This window comes from Paroedura picta, chromosome 3 (assembly GCF_049243985.1).
Source record: "Paroedura picta isolate Pp20150507F chromosome 3, Ppicta_v3.0, whole genome shotgun sequence".
Taxonomy (NCBI): Eukaryota; Metazoa; Chordata; class Lepidosauria; order Squamata; family Gekkonidae; genus Paroedura; species Paroedura picta.
This window is the reverse complement of record NC_135371.1, coordinates 145,459,764-145,484,743: the sequence shown is the minus strand read 5'-3', so window position 1 is coordinate 145,484,743 and position 24,980 is coordinate 145,459,764. Positions and strand designations below refer to the sequence as shown.

At 41.5% G+C, this 24,980-nt stretch overlaps 1 protein-coding gene across 4 annotated transcripts in view; it reads left to right on the top strand.

Annotated features, from left to right (window-relative positions):
* HELZ (helicase with zinc finger) overlaps window positions 1-24,980 on the top strand; it is a 131,321-nt gene that overhangs the window by 1,790 nt on the left and 104,551 nt on the right. For 3 of the 4 annotated variants that reach the window (XM_077328399.1, XM_077328397.1, XM_077328398.1), the window contains exons 2-5: window positions 14,251-14,478; window positions 15,087-15,123; window positions 20,415-20,539; window positions 21,446-21,502. In XM_077328399.1, coding sequence (XP_077184514.1) covers window positions 14,269-14,478; window positions 15,087-15,123; window positions 20,415-20,539; window positions 21,446-21,502 — 429 coding nt within the window. In that variant the 5' untranslated portion in view covers window positions 14,251-14,268. The remainder of the gene's footprint in view (window positions 1-14,250; window positions 14,479-15,086; window positions 15,124-20,414; window positions 20,540-21,445; window positions 21,503-24,980) is intronic. The other variant, XM_077328400.1, reaches the window with a different exon arrangement.

Sequence of the window (24,980 nt, the reverse complement as noted above, 5' to 3'; positions counted from 1 at the left end):
ATTATTTTGTAGAAAGGCCTTGCGTTCTAACATCTCAAGTGAGGAACAAGTTAAAAATTTCTCTTGTATAGATCTTAATTTTTTCCTCTTGATAGGAACAAGTACCGCATGGGATATAAACTGAATAATTGGTATGATGTACTCATCCATCTGGCTTTCTCTGCTCCAAAATCTGAGGTTCTTCCTTTGTAATTTAATTTGTAGATAGTTTTAAACGTTTAAAACAAGTATTTTAGAGTTGGAGTTCAGAGAAGACTGGAATAGTTAAAAAGAGAAAAGTCAAGGCAAAACACAAAGGGTATAATTATGCTCTAATAGACATTAATTTAGAAATAGATTTTTTTAAAGGACAAAACTAAATAATGATTTCAAAGTTGCCCGAACTCAGAATTATGTTAACATTAAGCATTTTTTCCTTCGTGATCCATTTGCAGTGGGCTTTACCCTAGTGGAACCAGTGGGGCCTAAACATGTGTATGGCATTAGCTTAGGCTTATGGGAGAATATATAACAATCTTCTTGTGTACATTTTTATTTCATAATTCCTCAAAGGAACTCTAAGGTGGTATACATTGTTTTATTTTCACAACAATCTTGCGAGGTAGGTTAGGCCAAAAAACTGATCTTCCCACTATTACTGCATTTATAGGGATTTAAATCATGATTTCCCCAATAGTAGCCCTACACTCTGAATTGGATCTGTTCTGGTGCTCACATTTTTGGAATATTCCACCACCACCAGATACAACCACTGATACAAGAACCTTTTGTGTCAATAGAACACACCTTGCACTGGAGTGAGGTACCAGTGGAGCAGAGTGTATAGGACTTAGTCTTTGAATCATGCTACTGAATCAAACCTGAATATATGGCAATGAATGAGAATAACTATGGTGGCTAAATCAAGGTGTGAAGCAGAATGCTTCCAATACACATTTCTCCATGAACTCACAGGCTAGCCTTGGAAAGCTGCTGTCAGTCTCAGTATGGGATTTATTTTATCTGGGATGTATTTTATTTGAGGCACTATGATGCCAATCTAAACTACCACACTGTACAGTTTTGTTGCATGGTAAATATGTGTTCAGCAAAGGAAAAAAAGTGAGAATTTTGGCACAATGAGCATGAATAAAGAACTGTGTTTTGGTTGGATAGTTTCCTAGTGTACAGTTACTTATGATTTCCTTTCCTGACACAGATCTCTTAACAGTAAGCTGCCTTAGGAATGATCTTTGTAATAGAATAGTATCAAATGTTCTTTTTTCTCATTTCCAAAAACATTGCTTTAGGTATTTAATTTATTTAAAACATTTATTAAAACATTCTCCTTTGTGGAACTCACAGTGGCTTATATTATAAATATAAAAGATTATAAAAACACAATAAAAACAGCTATTATAAAATCATAAAAGTAACAGTTTAAAAATTGTAGTTAGGATTGCCAGTAATAAAATGCTATCCTAAATAAAACTGTTTTCAACTACTTCTTGAAGCCTGACAATGGGTAAGAGTTTCCACAACTGTGGTTTTCACTCTGCAAGGATAAAAATCCCCCATAACCAATCATTAGTTTGAGGCTTGTCTCTTTTTTTACATACAGCAATAGATAACACTATCTCAGTTAAGGCATAACATCAAAGTATAGTATACATGAATGAGTTTTGAACTTATGGATGCCGTCCTAATGCTCCCTTCACTGTAGTCTAGTGCTGTCCCTGTCTTTCTGATTTGTTGACAGTCATCTTTTGCTGTTACATCCAAGTAATCAATACACTGCTTGCATAGAAACCCAGACTGGACATTTCAGATTGTGGTTACCATTCTTGCTTGAAGGAAAACACGAATCATAGTTTGCCTAATTTAGATATAGTTTAGATACTAAATGTAGAACTGCTGAGTTGCAAATTATATCTTTTGGTTTTTCCAAGGATGTTAGTGAATTCTGATCTGTGAATCAATGGTATCAAAATGTTCATAAGGCTAAGAGAAATAAAATCCACTTCTCACTTTCTTATGGTCTGTACTTTTGTCTCTGCTTCACACAATAATACGTTCCCTCTTCTGCCTCTTGTACATGCAACCTGTACACTTCCATAAACTCCCTTACACATACCCCTCTGCCATTATCATTCACAATCATTGTACATTGCCGGATAACCATAGTATCTGTGGTTCTGTGCTTATGTGGATCTTACTCTAGCTACCCCCTTCAAGGATCGCTGCCTTGTTGTGGCAAGGGGGCTTGCGTAGTTCAGTGAAGCTATGAGCTATACCGTGCAGGGCCACCCAAGACGGACAGGTCATAGCTGAGAGCTCTGACAAAAGGTGATCCACTGGAGAAGGAAATGGCAAACCACTCCAGTATCTTTGCCATGAAAACTCTATGGACAGTTCCAATAGGCATAACGATTACCACTCTAATGGCAGAAAGTGAAGAGGAACTAAAGAGCCTGTTGATGCGGGTGAAGGAGGAGAGTGCAAAAGTTGGCTTGAAACTCAACATCAAGAAAACAAAGATCATGGCATCCGGCCCTCTCAATTCCTTCCAAATAGATGGGGAAGAAATGGAGATAGTGACAGATTTTATTTTCCTGGGCTCCAAGATCACTGCAGATGGGGACTGCAGCAAAGAAATTAAAAGACGCTTGCTCCTGGGGAGGAAAGCTATGGCAAATCTAGACAGCATCCTAAAAAGCAGAGACATCACCCTGCCAACAAAAGTGCGTTTAGTCAAGGCTATGGTCTTCCCAGTTGCAATGTATGGCTGCGAGAGTTGGACCATAAGGAAGGCCGAGCATCAAAGAATTGAGGCTTTTGAACTCTGGTGCTGGAGAAGACTCTTGCGAGTCCCTTGGACTGCAAAGCGAACAAACCGGTCAGTCCTAGAGGAGATCAACCCTGACTGCTCTTTAGAAGGCCAGATCCTGAAGATGAAACTCAAATACTTTGGCCACCTCATGAGAAGGAAGGACTCCCTGGAGAAGAGCCTAATGCTGGGAGCGATTGAGGGCAAAAGAAGAAGGGGACGACAGAGAATGAGGTGGCTGGATGGAGTCACTGAAGCAGTAGGTGCAAACTTAAATGGACTCCGGGGAATGGTAGAGGACAGGAAGGCCTGGAGGATCATTGTCCATGGGGTTGCGATGGGTCGGACACGACTTCGCACATAACAACAACAACAACACTCTAGCCAGCTTTATGCTATGCTATATTTTATAATCAGGTTGCCATTTCTTTGTCCCCAGGGCGTACCAGATTTTCAATAGTAGCCTGTCCTCTTTATGGTTGCACTCTGTTGTCTCACGGTAGGGGAAATGCATTTTGTGTTTTTGGCAGGGAGCTATTTTGCTACAGTTTTGATGTATTCACTTCTTCCAGTAACTGGAAAGAGGAAGAGAGAATGTAGTTACTCGAACACAGCTAGTCAATCACTTTTGTACTTCTAGTGCAATATAAACTGTAAGTCTCTTCAATAGGTTATAAAATAAGTGGATATTAATAATGTGTTTAGAATCCACATTTAACTCCTGCCCCATGTTCTGTGTGTTCTTGAACATTCTTTGGGGGAAGCCCCCAGCAGTAGGGTTCTTGTTATATTATTGTTTGGTGCTATTTCAGGAAGCAATATGGTTTGTTGATGCGCAGGGCTAAAAAAAAAAGTGTGCTTCTCAGATACATCTCCGATATAATATGATATATGGAGGCAAGGTGTATTTAACCAGCTGGTCCTAGCTAAAGTTTTATTAAAAAGTGTTTTGAAAAGCATTTCTGAGATCACATTCAGGGTGGATTTGATTGAAGTCAAATTTATTTAAACCACTCAATAAGACTCAATGGAAATGCTGGAAACATTTTCTACATAATTATGGTTTCTTGCTTATTGTTATAACCATAATATTTAAAGCTCTGGTGAAGTATTTTTTATAATAACTTTTCAGGTTTACAATTTTTTTACAATTATATCAGAAAAATAGTGATTCTTTGGTTATTTACTACTTAAAATAGATAATTATGACATCACTGTGGGGTAAATTATTTTTAGGTTAATCATTCATATTTGGACAGCTTTTCTGAAAGATGTTATTGGAAGGAGATAAACAATTAACAATAAAATTTATGTTGCTTTATTTAATTAAAACAGTGACATATCATATGTATTAATATCCATGTTTGTTAACTAACATGGTTAAACATGACTACAACCGCCATATGAAAAACTTAAAATACTGTCTTAGAGTTTTTGATATTGAATTTCAAATACTTAGTACTGCAGCATATAAAACTTGTTCTCCTTTAAGATTGGGAAGTTCAGACTATATGGCCTTTTATTTGAACTATTTGAGTATACTGCATCAACATAGAATTTTTTCTCTTGCTAGGCTTAATGTTTTACCATCAGCAATTCTGTCAGGGAGACTCAAAAATTGCCATCTTCAGATAAACATTGTCCTTGTGGAGCAAAGTGTATTGAAACTATATTTCATGATTTTCTCTATTGTCCTTTTAACATAAATATTTGTTTTAAATACTTAAACTCACTTTTAGAAAACAAGAATGGGCTTTATGACACCTCTAAGATTTCATTCCTTCTGAATAACTATATTCCTGACAGTATTGATAATGTGGCAATTTTTTTGCGATGTGTCATAAGGCTGTGCCAACAAAAGGTCATAGCATGAATTTTTAATATTATTATTCTCAAATTATTCTACTAATCATTATTTACCTCAGTCATATTTTTACTTTTCATATTTTACCTGATATATATTTTAATCTGCTTTATATGCCATTAAAGTTTTGATTAGTTTTAAAAGTGAAACCATCACTTCAACAGTTTCTAAATCAGGGTTTCCCAGCCGTGGTACCATATGGTACTGTGAAGGCTCCTCAATGGTACTGTAGCATGAGGTTTTTCAAAATGGCAGCTGGGAAGAGTCTTTCCACCCTGCATCCGCCATTTCTGGCTCCAAGTGAAGAGGAAAGAAGGTTTTATTATTTTTAAAGTCTTCCCTTATTTGGGCAGGTTGATCCAACTCTTCCCAAAGTGGCCCATGATAGTCCAGGAGGGGAGGGGCCCCAGTCATTTAAACCTTTGCTGCCTGAGGCTTCTCTCACATCTGGGGGCATGGCAGGGAGGTGTGGCCAGCTGATATCACTTTGTGGTACCTTGAAGCCTGAAAAATATTTCAGGGGTACCTCCGTTCAAAAGATTGACAAAGGCTGCTGTGGACTTCTGTTATTTAACCACATCTGTTAGTTTAGCCATTACCACTAGTTCTCTAGGTTTCGTGCTCTGAGTCCATGTAGGGAGCAAGCGGTGAGGAATTTTGGGGTAGTAGGGGGCAGCAGTCTGACTCTTTGTGCTGTGGTTGCATTATCCTAGCGAGAGACATTCCAAGGTGGTTTGGCATTTTCTACCTCTGAGTAGTACCTCTGACTTCCTTGATGGTCTCCCATACCACTGCTGACCAGGGTTAACCCTGATTATCTTCATGAAGAAAACAACAGCCTCAATGTGGGCTGGATGGGATCATAATCCTGCTGAGCTCCTTTCCCTCCTCAGACTCTGCACTTTCCAGGCTCCAACCAGATCTCCAGGAATTTCTTAACCCAGGGCTGGCAGCCCTTCCCCAAAAGTTTCCATCTTTGGGAGGTTAGAAAAGTCTTTGCCTGCTTGATTCTGGCCATGGGATTTTTCATTGCTTGCTTCTTTCCATCCTTCTGTCTCCCTCTCCTTCCCTATCTTTTTCCCCAATGAAGACCGAAAGTGTTTTTTTTACAAATGACTCTCTCTCTCTCTCTCTCTCTCGGTGTATGTGTGTATACACACACACACACACACACACAATTCTCTCTGTATGTGTATGTATGTGTATATATATTCCATTCTCTTCCTCTCTCTCTCTTTGTATGAATGTATGTATGCATGCAAGCATGCATGCATGTATGTATATTCCATACTAAAATATGGTCACTGCACAACATCCAGCAAAGAACTGTAGGCAATATAGTGTGTTTTGAATTTGCAATAGACCCAACACCAGGAAAGAGGTGTGTGTTCATATATGTGGACTTGAGGAAGGGGGTTGCAAGGAAGGGCAAAGTTTCACAGAAGTTTCTTCCTGCACAACAGTTGGGAAAGTACCTTTTGGAAAACATACCTGCTGACATTTGGTACTGTCACTGTTAGTTTTGTTCAATAGGATTTGTCTCATTTCTCCTCCCTTGTCCCCTGATTTAGATAGTATCTTAGACAGTGATCAGCACAATTGAGACCAGAATGTACCTGTGAAGTACTATAGTTATTTTAAAAAGCTGATACCGGGTTGTCTAGTGGGTGAGAATGGTAGTTCGTTATAGAAACACAGAATTGGAAGGTACCTGAAGGGTCCAATTCCCTGCACAATTCAGGAAATTCAGCTCTCATCCCCATTCCCTCAGAGGAAGGCAGAAACCCTCCAGAATCCCTCGCAAATTTGACATTATCCTGGCCATGAGAGCTGATCACTGCCTCATCCCTTCCTGCCCTTCCTTTCATCATCTGCTAAAATTCACAAATCAGCACTGCTATCAGATATCTAGCCTTTGCTTAAAAACCTACCACCTCCCATGGAGCAACAGCTCTATCAGGAAGTTCTTCCTAATGCTTAACCAAAAACTCCTTTGATTGAATTTCAATCCATTGATTCTGGACTAACCTTCTGAGGCAACAGATAACAGCTCTGGTCTATTCTCAGTCTGATAAAAAGGTAAAGGTATCCCCTGTGCAAGCACCGAGTCATGTCTGACCCTTGGGGTGACGCCCTCTAGCGTTTTCATGGCAGACTCAATACGGGGTGGTTTGCCAGTGCCTTCCCCAGCCATGACCGTTTACCCCCCAGCAAGCTGGGTACTCATTTTACCGACCTCGGAAGGATGGAAGGCTGAGTCAACCTTGAGCCGGCTGCTGCCTTACCACTCTGCGCCACAAGAGGCTCTTATTCTCAGTCTGATAGCTCTTCAAATACTTAAAGATGGCTATCATATCACCTTTCATTAGTCTTTTCTCCAGGCTAAACATATACAGCTCCTTCAACCTTTTCTCAGAGGAGATGCTCTTCAGACCATCACTATCTTTGTTGCCCTCCTCTGGACATGTTCCAGCTTGCTAAATCCTTCCTAGACTGGTGGCCAAAATTGAGCACAGTACTCCAAGTGAGGTCTAACCAGAGCAGAATAGATTGATGCTATCACATTGTGTGACCTGGACAGCATACTTCTGTTGATGTATCCCACAATCACATTTGCCTTTTTAGTTACCACATCATGCTTCTGACTCATATTCAGTGTATGGTTTACTATGACCCGTAGATCTTTTTTGTTTGTACTGTTGCCAGTACAAATCTCCCTTGTCCTGTAATTATGCATTTAATTTTTCCTGTGTAAATGCAGAACTTTGCATTTCTGTTTTGTCAGTTTTAGCCCAGTTTTCCAACCTGTCAAGAACATCCTGTATCTTGACTGTCTACTGTATTTGCTACCCCTCCCAGTTCAGTATCATCTGCACATTTAATAAACTCTATTCCTTCATCCAAGTCATTTATAAAATGCTGAACAACTCAGGGCCCAGGACAGATCCCTAAGGCACTCCAATTGTCATTCCTCTCCAAGATGAGGAACAAACACTCTTTGTGTGTGATCTATTCACCAGTTGCAAATCTACCTGACAGTAATAGGATCCAAACCACATTTTACCAAGATATAATGTGCAACTTTATCAAAAGCTTTACTGAAATCAAGATCAAATATGTCTGTAGCATTTCCTGATCCAACAAGGTAATAATTCTTTCAAAAAAGGAGATACAGTTAGTCTGACATGACATTCTTGAGGAATTCAGGTTGGCTCTTAATAATCACAGCCATCCTTTCTAAATGCTCAAGGACCAATTGTTTGATGATTTGTTTAAAAATCTTCCCAGGTTTAGATGTCAAGCTGATTGATCAGTTGGTGCCTTTCCCCCCTTCTGGAAGCCTTCCTCTGGTCTTTTTCACCTCACATAGTCTCCAAGAATTCTCAAAAATAATGGACAGAGACTCAGAAATTACACCGATTTCATTTAGTACCCTTGGATCTAATTCTTCTGACTCTGAGAACTTAATTTTGTTTAAAGAAACGAATTGCTGTTTAAAAAAAACCCCAAAACAAATGGAGAAGCCAAAGGAAGATGGAGTGAGGGGCAAACAAGTCTTCTCCCACCAACAATTTTGTCCACTTGTGTCAGTATTGCTGCTCTCAGACTAACTGTGGAGAACTGAGTACTGCTACCAAAGCATGACTGAAGACTGGGGACCAAGGGAGAAGCATCTCCCTGTATAGGAATCACAGAAGTTTGCAACAGACCACTCCAGGCCAGTCCACTGGAGAATAAGGCTTTCTCATGTCTGCTGAATACTCTGGGAGCTGCAGACAGAAGACAGTCTTTTGAAGGAGCTGCAAAGATCCACAGTGGAGATAGGAGTTTTGTGCCTGTGTGTGTGTGCTGGTCGGTGCGTTGATGCCCCTGCTTCGCCTCCTCCCCCACGATGCGGTGCTGGCTGCTTTGGGCGCAAACAGCTGCTTCAGACGCTGAAGCGCTCAACCCTAATGGGAGTATCTGCCTAAAGATCCACTTTAAACCATATACGCCACAGAGTGGGGCTTTATGGGAGGGTGGTCAGAAAAAAAGCCATTGTTTAAAGAAAAGAATAAGACACATTTGAGGTTTAGCCAAATCCATGTGGTGGGGTCCCCAAACACAATGAAGGTTTTCTGGTCAGATGAGACAAAAATTGAAAATTTTGGCCAGCATGGGAAATGCTGTGTGTGGCGCAAACCCAACATTTCCCATCACCCCGAGAACACCATTCCCACAGTAAAGCATGGTGGTGGCAGGATCATGCTGTGGAGATTTTTTTCATCAGCAGGGACAGTACAGCTGGTCAGGACTGAAGGAAAAATGGATAGCACTAAATACAGAGCAATTCTTGAGGAAAACCTGTTTTGGTTTGCCAGAGATTTGAGACTTGGGCAAAGGTTCAAATACCAGCGAGCCAATTACCCTAAACATATGGCTGCTTTGTTCACTACACTGAAATAGGTTAAAGGGAAGAATATAAATATCCTGAAATGTCCTAGTCAAAGCCCAGACCACAGTCTAATTGAGAATCTGTGGCATGACTTGAACATTGCTGTACACCAATGCTACACATCTAACTTGAAGGAGCTGGTGCAGTTTTGCCTTTAGGAATGGGCAAAAATACCAGTGGCTAGATGTGCTAAGCTGATAGAGGCATATCCCAACATATTTTAGTTGATATTGCAGCAAAAGGTGGCTCTACAAAGTATTGGCTTTGGGGGATGAATACTTATGCAGTTATGTTTTCTGTTGTTGTTTTTGTCTTGAGTACTGTGTGCGTCACAATAAAAAAGATTTTTGCTCCTTCAGAGTGGTAGGTATGTTGTGAGAATCAAACAGTGCTACCCCCCCCCCAAACTTAGTTCCAGGTTGTAATGCAGCAAAAGAGAACAAACACTAAGGGTTGTGTGTGTGTGTGTGTGTGTGTGAATATATTGCTAGTCACTGTAGATCTGAACTTTTCTAACATTTTCAATGTGAATAAATGGTATTGTTATATAATTCTGAAATCACCTAATCACCAGGGCTTGGGTGAGTGGAAAAAAATTAAGGCACAACATAAAAGAAACAGAATAACATGTTAAATGAAAAGTGTGATAGAACAGCAGATTAAAATTTCTGCCTTATGTTGTCTGAGATTACATTACATGATAGAGAAATCATGGCAGAACATATCAGATACCTTCAGTTAGTAGTTTTTGTTTATATTGGCAGCTCAGTTCTGTATCTTTACTTTACCTGTTGTAAAGCAACTGAAGGTAATCTCCATGCAAGTAGACTTCCAGAGCGACAGGGAGCTACTTGTCTGAAGAAGAGTCAGTTCTTTGTATATTTATTTACTTAATTTATACCTCACCTTTCTTCCAAATGGGGACTCAAAGAGGCTTATGTTATTTTCTTGTCCTGTATTTTATCAGCACAACGTTTAGGTAGATTATTATTATTATTATTATTATATTTATATTTATACCCCGCCTCCCCCCGAAGGCTCGAGGCGGCTTACATATTAAGCTGAAATTGAATGGCTCAAGGTCACTCGGCAAGTTTCTGTGGCAGAATCGAAGCTGGAATCTCAGTCTTCTGGATCCTTGTTCAAAACTCCTAGACAACACTGGCATTTTACTGACTTAATTGCCCTGGTCACTGAGCAGCCTTTTTAATATTCAAAAGTTTTCTGGATGAAATGCTGAGTACGTTAGTTGCATTTCAGTTTATTTAGTTCACTTTTATCCCAATTTTCAAGCAAAATTGGCTGCTGAGGTGGTTTATACAAATTGTATCTGTGTGGTCACATGCACACTCTCTCTCTCTTTGTCTCTCTCTCTCTCTCACACACATTTAATTCGATCCCCCCACATTGGGATCTGGTTTTCAATTAGTTACCTTCAATACACATTATCCTGTTTCCTCATCGTTTCTCTCTCTTTCTCTCTTTCCCCTTTACTTTGTTAGGCCAGAAAAGGGTGGGGTAGGAGAGTTAAGGAAGAGTTCTTTTCAAGTGGAGATGATGTAGGTTCTTGTGATGGAGGTTTAGAAGGGGTGGAAAGACTCCTTGGGAGATCTGAAGTACCAGCATGTTTTCTGGTGCCACTTATATTGCATAGTGTCAGAGTTCAGAGGGAACTGCCCAGATTGCACAGCAGCAGTGTCATGAGGGTTAATAAAGTGTCAGATATTGTGCCCAAAGACTATTTTGGAGACCGTCCTAAAGAGCACTTCCAACCTGCATTCTGATGGCACAGTTGAGGATAGCTAACATTTTAGCTGATTTTTGTAAGAACTTGTAAGGGCCAGGCGGTGATTACGGGGTGTGAGGTCTGGTCCCTTCCCTCCCCCCTTGGTTGCCTGTGCACAATATTAGACAGCATCATCACAACTTCATGTAATGAAGGCTTTAAGAGCATTGTGGCTCTTATCAGATTTATAAAACTTTTAATCCCACACGTAACTTTTCAAAACACAGGGGAAATGTCCCAGAGGCACACTGGACCCCCATGTCATCTTATAAAAAACTGCCAGTCAATATTACCATCAGCACCGGTCCCAATGGTCCAATATATGAGTAGAGGGTTTTAATAGTAAATTGTGTGTACTGCCAATTTTACGATGCTAGGGATTGTTTTAGGATTACTGGGGATTGTTTTACGATATGTTTTAAGATGTGTCTTGTTGTACATTGTTCCATTTCTTCTGTGAACTGCCACAAGCCAGTTTGCTGGGAGCGGCAATATACAAGCCTAATAAATAAATAAATAAATAAATTGGAGAACAATATCAAATTGGAGCACAGTGTTCAGAAAGAGTCAGAGAATCACAGCCATAATACAACATGGCACCCAGCTTTAATTTGTAACACAAATGTCCCTATTTTAGTTTTTCTCTATCATTTTCAATTCATACCTAAGCTTCAGGGCTTTACAGGCATTATTGGTTTTACAGGCATTCTTCCTTCCTAGGGAAACTTTTGGAATTCTATTTTGGGGATAACTTGTAAAAATTCTTAGCAGGTTTCTAGGATTTTGAGGGTAGTAGAGGGAGATGACACACTTTTATCAATCCTTTATAGAACTTTTATATTATAACCACCTTTTTATCCTTTCCCCTTCTCTTTAACATCAGTAAGGCTGTAATTCCACTGTTGTTCCAATTTAGTTGGTATAAATTAATATTCTAGGGAACAATTTTAAAAACAATGGAAGACATACTTCTCCCTCCTGCTAAGCTTCTTCCACAAATTGCATTAAAATCAAGAACATATTTTGGTAAACATAATTTAAGAGTGAATGTGTTTTGACTAGTAAATGTATATGAGATACAGTAGATCAGCCTATAAAAAGGCATTAACAAACTCTTATTTGACTAAAGCATGTGGATTTTAGACATTTCTTTATTCATCTTACTAGGGCTTCATTTAGAAGCACAAAAAAGCAATCCTAAGGGCCACGTACTGTGGTGGCCAGCTGCTGGTGTAACAGTTGTACAGTTAGTCTGCTCTCTAAAGCGTTTGCTGGCAGGGGCTCATGGGAATTGTAGTCCATGCACATCTGGAGGACCACAAGTTGACTACCCCTGCTCTAAAGGGTTTAGTTAGGCAGTGGCCAAAAGGAAGAAGAGGCTGTAGCTGGGTTTTAGTGGCCATAATAACACCAGTGTCCTTAGCAACTGTACTATCACATAGGTGGCGGGCTGTGCCAGACGGCAGGCAGAACCATTCAGGGGCTGACAGGCTCAGGGGTGGGAAGGGGAGTGGCAAGGGACATTGGCTCCATGTCTGCAGCACCCCCACCCCCTTTACGGGTCTGAGTCATGTCATAAGTTCTAGGACAGGTGACAGAGTTGTCAATGGTCCTAGCAATACTCCCAAGCAGGCCTTTGGCCCATTCCATGAAAAGGGTGTCCTCACCTCAGCCACCTCAGAGGAAGATATCAAACAGAGTTTGTGCATTTCCAAATGTCATCCGATCACTGGCGGTCATATTTCTCACCCAATACCCATGTTCCTGAGAGCATGCACCTATGATAGAACTGGGGGAGGGTGTCCACTTGGGTTGGGATGTTATGGAAGGCTCTGAAGCACTGCTGACAGATTCCGCAGCAACCTTTCAATGCATACCTGTCCCTCCCTGGTGTTTGTCATGACAGCAGAGAGCCTCTCCAGTTGTCTGGCAGCTGCTGTCACAGATACTGTCAGCCCTTCCATGCACTGCCTACTCCTGGGGAAGGATGTCTGCCACTTGTGGGTGTTCAGCCAGTCGCACAGCCTACAACCAAGCCTACCACCAGACATGCATGGTCATTGAGCAGGCATTTGGCCAGCTGAAGATGCAATTCTGTCACCTCCACCATATAGGAAGATGGCGGGCCACTCAGCCCTTGGCAGTTGCCAAGCTCTTTGCTATCTGTGCTATGCTCCACAAAATTGGCATCTGGCAGTGGTTGCTGCTACCCCTCATAGGAGGGTTGTTGGAGGGTCCCTTGGTTGGGCAGAAGGATAATGCACAGACAGAGGAACCAGTCATGAGGCATGATGTTAGAGTGCTTATGGATTGAAGGCAGGATTGGGAATACATATGACACAGCAAGTGACCTGCCAATCAGACACCTTTGGGGATGCTTGCCCTTCTGGTGCCCTTTGACAGGGATGATTGGTCAGTCCACCTCCTTGGGTAACTGCACCAATGGGAAACACTATTCCCATAGCCTCACTGGCATACCTGATCCTGTGCAGCATGCAAGATAATGGGTCATAGTCTCCAGATGCAGGCAGGACTGAGTTTTTTTTGCTGCTCCCCTGATAATGTCTCTTGAGGTTGTCACTTGCACATCCTGTCTACAGGTGCCTCACCAAGGGTGTTGGGGGAAGAAGAAGCCATGAGTTATGGCACTGCAGTAATATGTGGAATCTGTGTCATGGAATGCCTTGGTGCAGTAATAGTGATGCTTGAAATAGCAGGGAGATGTTGATATGTGCATCTTTCTCCTTAAATTATAGCTGTATCCCAGAAGCATGAATGGGCAGCTGTATTTTAAAATGAAAACATGTTTTTGATGCATGGATAATTTGTTGGATCATAAGGTAGCTTTCTGCTAGCAGAACACATTTCTACTCACAAAAGCAGATGTCTGTGATTTTTGGTGAATTTTCCAAATTCAGCCCTTGCCATGAAGGATCAAGAAGCATGGGGGTTTGTGGCAGAGGGGAAGGCAAGAAGCGGATCAAAATCCACAGATCTGAAAATGGATTAGGGTTCACAGATTTTAGGATCTAACTTAAGGGGGGGGAAGCACTGGAATTTAGTATGCATGGAGTCATTTATTTATTTATATGGCATGTGTGCAACATAGCCAAGAGATCCTAAGATTGGCTGCCAGATAAGAGATGTTCGGAGGTGGTTTGCCATTGCCTGCCCCTGTGTCACAATGCTGGGATGCCTTGGAGGTTGTCCTTCCACGTGCTAGCCAGGTCTGACCCTGCTTAGCTTCCGAGATCTGACGGATTCAGTTGGTAGCACATGGATATATAGATGTACGGTAAAAGACCTTTGTTTGTTTGAGATAACACGTATTTAAAACCCTCTTGATTCATTATTATTAGGATTTCTGTTGCTGAGTCATGGCAGACAGAAGACCGGAGAAGTCATGTGAACAAGCATGTGAATCACTTAAACAGCAGGATTATGAAGTGGCGGTGAAGCACTGCACAGAGGCTCTCTTTTCCCTCAGCCAGTATCCTCCCACTTGCTTTCCGGAAGCATGTCAGGCTGAAATCAACCGCATCAAAATTGAAAGTCTTCTCTATAGAATTGCTTCTTCTTTGCAACTTGTAAGTGTGTTTACAGTTGAACTGAGTGCAGAAGAATATAGTCTGATACTATTGTACATTTAAAAGTGGAGATACTCACAAAGCAAGCAATTCTTTGCGGGTTTATACGTTTACCACTTGGCTTTATAGTTAGAATGGCTACTATGCTTGCTTATCATGCTCTTAGCTGTCCTGTTTTGGGAAATAAAACATCATACTCTGGTTTCTCTTCTATGTTATGCCTATTTAAAATGGTATTTATGTTGTGCCTTTGTGGGAGGGCTGTTAGTAATAGTCATGGAATCATTTCTTAAACAAAGACACTTTAGATGAAATACCATTCAGCAGCATATAACACAAACACCAATGGGGTATGTTTTCCTTAACACCAACGCAGGGGCTTTGTGAGTCTAAATTCCTCAGGCCCTTGGAGCTTTTGCTGGTGTTCCTGTGTATTAAATTACATTTTTTTTTGGGGGGGGGTGAAAACATTTAGGGGTAGCTAAAAAATTTAACTTTCTGATTATAAAAGCTTGTTCAGAGTAATTACTCCTTAAATTGGAGAGGCAAAGATTTACTTGTTTTAGTCATAGCTGCTGTTTCTAATAATTCTTTTTTGCTTTTTGCAGAAAAACTATGGGAAAGCTGATGAAGACTGTAGGCATGGTATGCAGATTTTTATTATTTCTTAAGCCTATAACGATATTATACGTTGCCCCAGTACAATTGAGATAACAGCGTGGGTTTAACTAGTTTATTTAAATTTACTCAAATCTACTAATTTGCATATCAATTAATTGTGTTAATATTTAACTGAGGGTAGGCTGCACGAGATAGCCTGTCCATGGCTGCCTTTATTTTGACAAATCCAACTATCTTCAATCTCGCTAGCCTTGTTTATCCTTGCTTGCACATAAAGTCTTGAGAGGTACCCAGCCCCACCCCCTTACTCTGATGAATTGTTAAGCCACAACCAGGTTTGAGAAGATGTTGTTCAGCACCAAAGACCAAAGATTTTCTCAAGCTCCATTCCTTCATCCAGCAAATGATGATCTGTTCAGGACATGCCATCTATCCCTTGGTTTTCCCAGGCCCAGTATTAGACTGGGTCCAGATGTTGGTCATCTATTCCCTGGTTATTCTGTCACCAATTTTGATCAGGACCCATACTTGTGATAGGGACTCTGAAGCATTGGGTAAAGTTATATTTAATATTGTTACCACCATGTTGATTGTTGATTGTGAATATTTTTTGAGGATTATGAGGGACTATATTTTATGATATTTTTAGTATCATGCTGTATTTTATGAGATGATGATGATGCTTATTATTTCGATTTATTTCCCGCCACTCCCAAACTGGCTTGTGGCGGGGTACAGTTGTCCACAATAAAAGCCCTAATAAAATCGATCAGGACATTAAAAAACATACAACCGAACAACAATCCCAGGAACACGGTGGTGTAACTCAACCTATCCCCTCCAATAATGTCTAATGGAGAGGGGGAAGAGGGCCCTGGTCGAGGTCAGGCACGCATCTCTGGGGGCGGGAACGACCAGCAAATTGGTACCCGCTGAGTGTAAGGCTCTGAGTGTAAGGCAGTCTCTTAGTATGCCAGTTTGGCGTAGTAGTTAGGAGTGCAGACTTCTAATCTGGCATGCTGGGTTTGATTCTGCGCTCCCCCACATGCAGCCAGCTGGGTGACCTTGGGCTCGCCACAGCACTGATAAAATTGTTCTGACCGAGCAGTGATATCAGGGCTCTCTCAGCCTCACCCACCTCACTGGGTGTCTGTTGTGGGGAGAGGAAAGGGAAGGCGACTGTAAGCCACTTTGAGCCTCCTTCGGGTAGAGAAAAGTGGCATATAAGAACCAACTCTTCCTCTTCCTCTTCCTCTTCCTCTTCCTCTTCCTCTTCCTCTTCCTCTTCCTCTTCCTCTTCCTCTTCCTCTTCCTCTTCCTCTTCCTCTTCCTCTTCCTCTTCCTCTTCCTCTTCCTCTTCCTCTTCCTCTTCCTCTTCCTCTTCCTCTTCCTCTTCTTCTTCTTCATCTATGCGGGTCCCAGGCGGGTCCCAGGCCACATAAGGCCTTAAAGGTCAAGACCAAAACCTTGAACTGAATCTGGGCAGCAACTGGCAGCCAATGCAGCTGCCTCAGCACAGGCTGGATGTGGACCTGCCAAGAGTTTTATGTGAGGAAGCAGCCACATTTTGAACCAGCTGTAATTTCTGGATCAAGCCCCAGGGAAGCCCTGTGTAGAGCAAGTTACAGAAGTCTGTTCTGGAGGTGACCATTGCCCCCAAGTTCCTGGCCTAGGGTGCGATTGTATGTTGCATCCCTGCCAGGATACATAAGCATGCTTCCTGATCTGCCCTCCTACTTCCCAGCCACAGGACCTCTGTCTTGGAGGGGTTGAGTTTCAGATGACTGCTCGAGCCATTCCGCCATGGCTTCCAAACATCTGGCAAATGGTCTGGAGTGGGGGAGTCCGAGCGGCTGTCCATGAGGAGATAGAACTGGCTGTCCATGAGGAGATAGAGCTGGGTGTCATCAGCATATTGATGGCAACCCAGCCCAAACCTCCACACCAGCTGGGCCAGAGGGCGCATAAAGATGTCGAACAATGTGGGGGAGAGAACTGCGTCCTGTGGGACCCTACAAGTGAGATGTTTTATTGTGAACCACCATGAGCCAGTTTGCTGAGAGTGGTGGTATAAAAATTCAATAATAAGCAAACAAACAAATAAATACCTGATGGCTCATGTGCCGCCGATTATCCTCACCTAAATGAGCAATCCACCTTATTCTTGCCAAACCTGAAAAAGAACGGGATAATATGAGTTAAGGAAATGAGGGGGTAGATACTATCAAACAAGTATTATGCTTATGAATTAGGTTGAGAATGAAACAAAGAGGCAGTGGTGGTGGAAGGAAGTGAAAACAAAAACAAAATAAAGGATTGAGATAATGATTGATGATAAGGAGATTAACAAATATCCTTATTACTTAATAACCACATTAAACCAGACAATCCACACTACTGAAAGCCCACTCAGTAACCTACTCCAACATCCCACTGCTGAATGAGCCATCAATACTCAAGAGACGCAGATTGCTCTTGAAAACCAGTCATAGGAAGCTACAAAAGCTGTAGCACAGAGAAGAATAATTAACCTCTCAGGTCCGCCTTCCCTTTGGATGGCTGCTTCTTTAGGCAACTTATCCTTGATCTTCATTTGGAATATGACTGGGGCAAAACAATCCATGGATTTCACATCTGTTAATGCCTCTTTTTTGAGTTCTAAGCATTCAGAAATTATGCATTTCTTTAGTTGAATTAATGCATCTGACATGGAAGTATTGTAGCAGGCTGTTTTTTTAATTGCTATTTTGTGACCAAAATTCACACAATAAATCTTGCAATATATCCAGGGAGCATCAATAGTTCGTTCATGTTCAGTCAAGAGAAGGAATGGACATGAACTGGGTTCATCGCCATTTTTTCTGACAAATTTTGGCCAGTAACCTCTACAAACGTTTAAGGCGGTTCAAAACAGCTGTCAAAACAGCTGAGTGGCAGGAACAGCCTGCTCACAGTTAGATAGGTAACAGCTGAGATTGTTCCCATGGCTCAGATGTTTAAAGGGGCTTTCTTGAGCAGCCAGTCCCTGAACCCTCAGAGCAGCTTGCTCTGTGCAACTTGGCTGTTTAAAGGGGCTTTCTTGGGTTCAGTTTTGAACCATTTAAACCAGAGGTAGTCAACCTGTGGTCCTCCAGATGTTCATGAACTACAATTCCCACGAGCCCCTGCCAGAATTTGCTGGCAGGGGCTCATGGGAATTGTAGTTCATGAACATCTGGAGGACCACAGGTTGACTACCCCTGATTTAAACTACTGCTTTCTGCTCTCCATGGATTTTAAATCAAACGAGTGATGGAGTGACCACTCAGAGCCAGCATGGCGTAGTGGTGTAGAGCAGTGGCTTCTAATCTGGCAAGTTGGGGTTGATTTCCCACTCTTCCACATGCAGCCAGCTGGGTGACCTTGGGCTCATCACAGCCCTGTTAGTGCTATTCTGACTGAGCAGACCTATCAGAGCTCTCTCAGAGTTACCTACTTCACAGTTTGCCTATAGTATTATCAGAACTAATGCACCACTGAAACCACTCTGGGGGCCATTTTACATTATAGTAGCTGAACTAGGCTGTGAAAAAGTAGTTTGAATCAATTTTAACTAATTTTATCTGTTACTTTTCTTTTCTTTTTGTACTACAGAGTATATGTCCCCCTCAGAATCTCTCTTTTGTAACCTTCCTTTGTTTCCTCTGCTCTGTTCTCTCTCTGTAGGCATACACTCTTTTCTTGTTCTCTCTTTCAGGGCTTGCATCCTTATTCTTATTGATTTTTTGTCCCCCCCCCCCCCCCCAAGACATTCCGCAGCTCTTTTTGTGTACTGCTTTTCACCTTCTCCAATTCCTGGTGTGGCATGTCAGAAAACTCTCTTCTCCCTTAAGTTTACTGTTTATCAGGGTGAGAGATGAGGAAAGATAACATAAAACAATGACTAGATGTTAGCCCTAGTTGTATTCACATGATTTTGGAGAGGTGCCATTTAAAAAATTCTGATTGATTGTGCCTTCTTTGGAAAAAGAAGAAGAGTTGGCACTTATACGCCGCTTTTCTCTACCAGGAGTCTCAGCAGCTTACATTCGCTTTCCCTTTCCTCTCCCCACAACAGACACCCTGTGAGGTAGGTGAGGCTGAGAGAGCCCTGATATTACTGCTCAGTTAGAACAGCTTTATCAGTGCTGTGGCGAGCCCAAGGTCACCCAGCTGGTTGCATATGGGGGCGTAGGGAATCAAACCCGGCTCATCAGATTTGAAGTCTGTGCTCCTAACTACTACCCAAGCTGACTTTCATATCTTTGGGACTGCCTCTTCCATTATATCCCCCCTCCCCCAAGATCTAGTGACCAAAATCTACTTAGGTTCCCTGGATCGAAAGAGATCACTGGCCTGGTGGAGTGATCTGCCAAATGAGAACAGAAGTCTGTGGGGATCTTAGATGGTTCTCCAGGGTTTGCAAGACAGAGCTTTTCTGCTAGGCCTATTGGCTGAGGCCTAGCAACCAACATCTGATCTCATATGCCTCTCTATCTGCATTGGCCAGACTATATCCCCTATATGAGACTTATACCATGCCCCCCATCGTATTATAGAAATTTTATGGGCAACCTTGCAGTTTAATCTATGTTAGAATTTTTAAATCAGATTTTATATTGTATTTAGATTAGATTGATGTGTTTTTAATTAGGTTGTTATTCCTCCTTGGAGTCTGCTGAGAAAAAGCAGAATAAAAGTTCAAATAATAAATAAACAAACAACCGTCCATATCCAAACTTTTGTTCTTATGTTTGCTTACATTGCTGAATGTTGCTAATTCTTGTATTAAATCATCAAGAACAGGGAATTTATGTTCTGACAATTATTTATTGAGTTTCATGTGATCAATTTAAAAAAGCTTACAACCCTGATTTTATTAGGCCTGTTCTGAGATAAATAGGTTTCTGACAACTGTATTCAGGTAATAATTACTGGGAATGTCATCTGCATATGTTTTATTGAAATGAATACAAATTATATGAATTAATTTCCGTTGAATATTCCTTTGGGACAACAGGATACATGCAGGAAAAAATTATTTAGGGTTTTCTCTTTGGAGTGCCATATTGTTTACATTCAAAGGGGAGCTAGAAAGTATGATATTGATTAGAAGAGACAGAGAAAATGTGGAAAAGTGAAGAGTAGAAGAAACATTTTACATACACAGCATCCCCAACAGTGAAATTAATTTTACTTATTTAAAACAAGGAAAACATTAGGTGGTTTGAGTTAAACTTTGGGTAGTTTGAGTTCTGCTGTACTGTGGCAAGTAATGGAATCTGTTTTTATTCCAGTATTGGGAGAGGGTCTGGCCAAGGAAGATCACACTTTCCGTGCAGTGCTTTGCTGCATGCATCTTAAAGGCAAGCTGCAGATTGTATCTAATGCCCTTTCTAAATCACTGATGGGCGAATCACTGGTAAGTGATAACGTTCTTTCTATAGCTGAACCAAGATGTCTATAACAAGGTGTTTGAGTCAGAAGATATAAAAAGCAGAAAGCCAAAATGCTACCAGAATGTAGTGTATTTGTTAAACAACTGAAATAATATGGGTCATTGTTCCATAACTTATCGGTAGAACTTCTCTTTTTGTTATCTCATTGGCACGGATGGATTATCTCTGGTCTTTGATGTATTTCCTTGGTTAAAGAAGGAGCCAGCGAACGGGGGTGGGGGTCTAGGATTTACATTAGGGCTTGTCAACTAATACTGACTATTGTTTGGTAACAAAAAGATGTTGAGGTGAGGGAGGATGCCTGGACGTTTGAGACTCAGTTCCTCTTATACTGAACATATTGTTCTTGTCAGTCTGGCTAAGCCTCAGTTCTGAAATGATGAGGATTAAGCTGTCCTTGATTTTCACCTCATCAACTGTCTCAGTGTAATAATTATATTTAAGGTTTTACCAAGAACATTTTCATGGTTATAAGAAGCATTTTTGAGAAACATATGTAAGACCTCCTGCAAAAGAGCATGCATATGTAGAAAATGTCATTACATCTGTATCTCTAAGTTTCTGATATTGACCGTTTCTAAGCCATAAAAGGTTGTCCTTGGTGTGTGATTTAAAGAGAATTTTGATTTTTGAGCACATCAACTTGGATGGCTGCCAGCATTTCCCCCAGTGTATTTGTACCCTATCATAAACTGCCTTATTGTGCTACCAAACATGTGAAATCAGCCCAGTGCTGTGTTTAAAAAATGCCACTCAGAATGGTACTAGTGCTTAAAAACCTGGTTGAAAGTAAAAAGTTATATCAGTGTATATTCAAAATACTGAAGGACTAATGAGCATTATGTGATGGTGATGTTCTTTCTTGCCAGAATGGAATGGTAACTAAAGATCTGACAAGGCTGAAAACACTTCTGGTTGAAACGGAGGTAAAATATGCACAATACTATATATTGTGTATATAATGCTGAGTTTTATTTGGGTGGTTTAAAGCAGGCTTTCTCAACCAGGGTTTTGTGAAACCCTGGGGTTTCTTGACACATCTGGAAGGGTTTTCCGAATCGGTGGGAATTAATTAATTTTAATATATTTTGTAAAATTTGTTAAACATGTATCAGATGATGTGGCCATATATGGTCATGTCAATTTTCTCCCCAAATGACCAGTGATTGGCCTGGAAGAGATGGGGAGGGGGAGGGGCCCCAGGTGGGCGTGTACACAGCTATGCTTCCGAACTATATTCTGCACAGTTGCACCACTTCCGGGGTTTCTGAAAGCCTGAAGAACATTTCAGGGGGTTCTCAACATTAAAAATGTCGAGAAAGGCTGGTTTAAAGTATGCCTTAGGGTTGTTTTAGGTTTGTTTTGCAGAGACATAAGAAAATCTGAGGGATGGCTTTTTGATGGATTTAACAGTATTCCTTTGTCTAATGGTAACAAACTACACACATACTGCTAGCATTGATATATGCCACATAATAATTTATTTTAATCCTTCATAAGATTTTTTTTGCCATCAAGTCACAGCTGACTTATGGTGACACCACAGGGTTTTCATAATAAGAGATATTCAGTGGTGATCTGCCATTGCCTGTCTTTGTGTCACTACCCGGGTATTCCTTGGTGTTCTCCCTTCCAAATACTAACTAGAACCAACTCTGCTTAGGTTCAGAGATCTGACAAGTTTGGGCTAGCCTGGTGATTGAGTCAGGATTTGTTAGGGATACATGGATATAATTGTTGCTGAATCCAATAGAATCCAATGTAGGCCAAGTAAATGTCTTACGATGCAATTCTATGTAATTAACTGCAGTCTGAGGACATCGATTTCAATGGTGTAAATTAGTGCATGGGTACACTGTTAGCTTTGTTTCTAAGTTTGCAACTTGAGGGTGGACTGGAATTTGATATATCAGGAGTAGATAAGTGAGGAAAAGAGCTACTTTTCACCTCTCTACAGCCCCTTATGTTAATTGCTGCTCTGGACATTTCCCTGGTCTTCAGGGTGGGCTTTCAATGATAGGGAGTGTGATGTGGTAGAAACGAGGACCTAGAAAAGCCCCACAACACCTAGAGCTGGAAGGTACCTCAAAGGGCATCTAGTCTAACCCTCAGCACAATACAGGAAATTCACAGCAACCCCTTACTCCTCCAGTGAACCCTGCTGTAGACTGGAGGGGAGCAAATGTTATCCTAATCTTCAAATATAGGAGCAGAGATGACCCAGGAAACAAATGGAGCAGATATTAAAGGGGGCAATCTGCAAACATCTCAAGGACAACTTGGTGATCCAGGAAAGTTAGCACAGATTAGTCTCCAACAGGTTCTGCCAGAGCAACCTGGTTTCCTCCTTTGATTGAGTGATGGGCTTACTAGATTGTGGAAACTCAGTTGATGTTGTTTACCTGGATTTCAGTAAGGCTTTTGACAAGGTTCCCCATGGTGTTCTGACTGCAGATTGGGTTTTCTGATAGTTAGGAGGAGAGGGAACTGGTTAGAGAACCTCACCCAAAGACTACTTGTCAGTGGTGTTTCATCAGATTGGAGGGAGGTGAGCAGTGTGGTGCCACAAGGCTCGGTACTGGGTCCAGTACTTTTCAACATTTTAATGAATTATCTGGATGAGGAGGTGGAGGCACTGATTAAATTTGTAGATGACATCAAATTGGGAGGATAACACCCAGAAGATAAAAGCTCAACGAGATCTGAACATGCTAGAAAAATGGGCAAATGAGAACAAGATGCAGTTCATTAAGGATAAGTGCAGAGTTCTATATCTGGGTCACAAAAATGAGAAGCATGCATATTAAATGGGAGATATACGTCTGGGTTGCAGTGTGAACAAATGAGAACTTGGGGTACTTGTGGATTGTAACCTAAATATGAGTGGTCAGTGTGATGCAGTGGAAAAATCTCAAATGCAGTCTTGTGCTGTATCAACAGAGGCATCACATCAAAATCGTAAGATGTCATAGTCCTGCTATTTACCACACTGGTCATACTGCATCTGGAGTACTGTGTGCAGTTTTGGAGGCCTCACTTCAAAAAGGATATGGACAAAAATGAGAGAGTGTAGACGAGAGCGACAACGATGATCTGGGGCCTGGGGACCAAGCCCTGTGAGGAAAGGCTGAGGGATTTGGGAATGTTCACTTGGTGAAGAGAAGGTTGAAAGGGGACATGTTTGCTCTCTTTAAGCATATGAAAGGTTGTCACTTGGAGGAGGGCAGGGAGCAGTTCCCATTGGCAGCAGAGTTTTGGACTCACAGTAACGGGTTTCAACTACATATAGAATGGTACTAGCTAGATATAAGAACTTTTTTTTTCAGTCAAGAGTAGTTCAGCAGTGGAATCAGTTGCCTAAGAAGGTGGTGAGTTCCCCCTCACTGGCTGTCTTCAACCAGTGGCTGGACAGATACTTATAGTGGATGCTTTAGGCTGGTCTGTATGGCCCTTCCAGGAACAAATCAGTAGCAGTGGTTGCTTTACTAAATCCGGTTTTTCGGTAATCCTGGACCGATGATCTGTGAGTTGGTTGACTATGGCAGTGGTGGTAGGTCACTGTGGTGAATTGGGCAATGGACTAGCCATAGGCTGGCATATGTCACTGCGGAACAGAAAGCTGCTATCATTGGAAATTGTCACTTGCGGGTCGGCTGTAAGCTGACAGCCCAAAGGCAATTCAGGGAATAGGCTGGAAGCAAACTGGCTGTGGCTATGACAAGTTGAGGCAGCAACAAGCAGGCTGGAGATACAAGCCTGCCACAGACCAGCAGTGAGTAAACTGGAAATATGAAACTGGTGCTGGTGACAAATCAAAAGCAGCTATGGCTGGAAATATGAGCCGAATTCTGAAATCGGTTACTGTGGTGTGTCCAAGCTGGATTCAGCAGTAGGAAAGAGCCAGTGAACTGAGGCAGACTAGAGCCATTGGAAACAAACCAAAGCTCATCAAAGATAGTAGAGGCAACCAATGGCAACTATCATCGTGGTGATTAGGTAAAAACTCAGCAATGCAGTGGTCATAGCGGTGCTGATTACAGGAGTTAGCAGGAGGCCAGAGAAGTGGTTTGGCAGAAGCCAGCAGCAGAGGCCCAGCAAGTCCTCTATGATGGTGGCAGAGAATCTGCAATAGAGGCCAATGTCTGAGCGTAGGCTGTTTTCCCTTTAGTCTTTTCGGTAATTGCTAATCAAAGAGTCAGTGATGGAGCTGGAAAGTGTAATTTTCTTCTCTGAGCAAGTAAGTCAAGCCAGTCTGAGGTTGTTGGAGTCAAATTCTGGCAAAGTCTAAACTCAAAATTGGTAGCTTTTAAAAGAGATTTATTTGGAGCACTCAAAACTGATGACTGCTGCATTTGCCATCATGAGCATCTTCATTGCCTTCCTCTGGACACGTTCCAGCTTCTC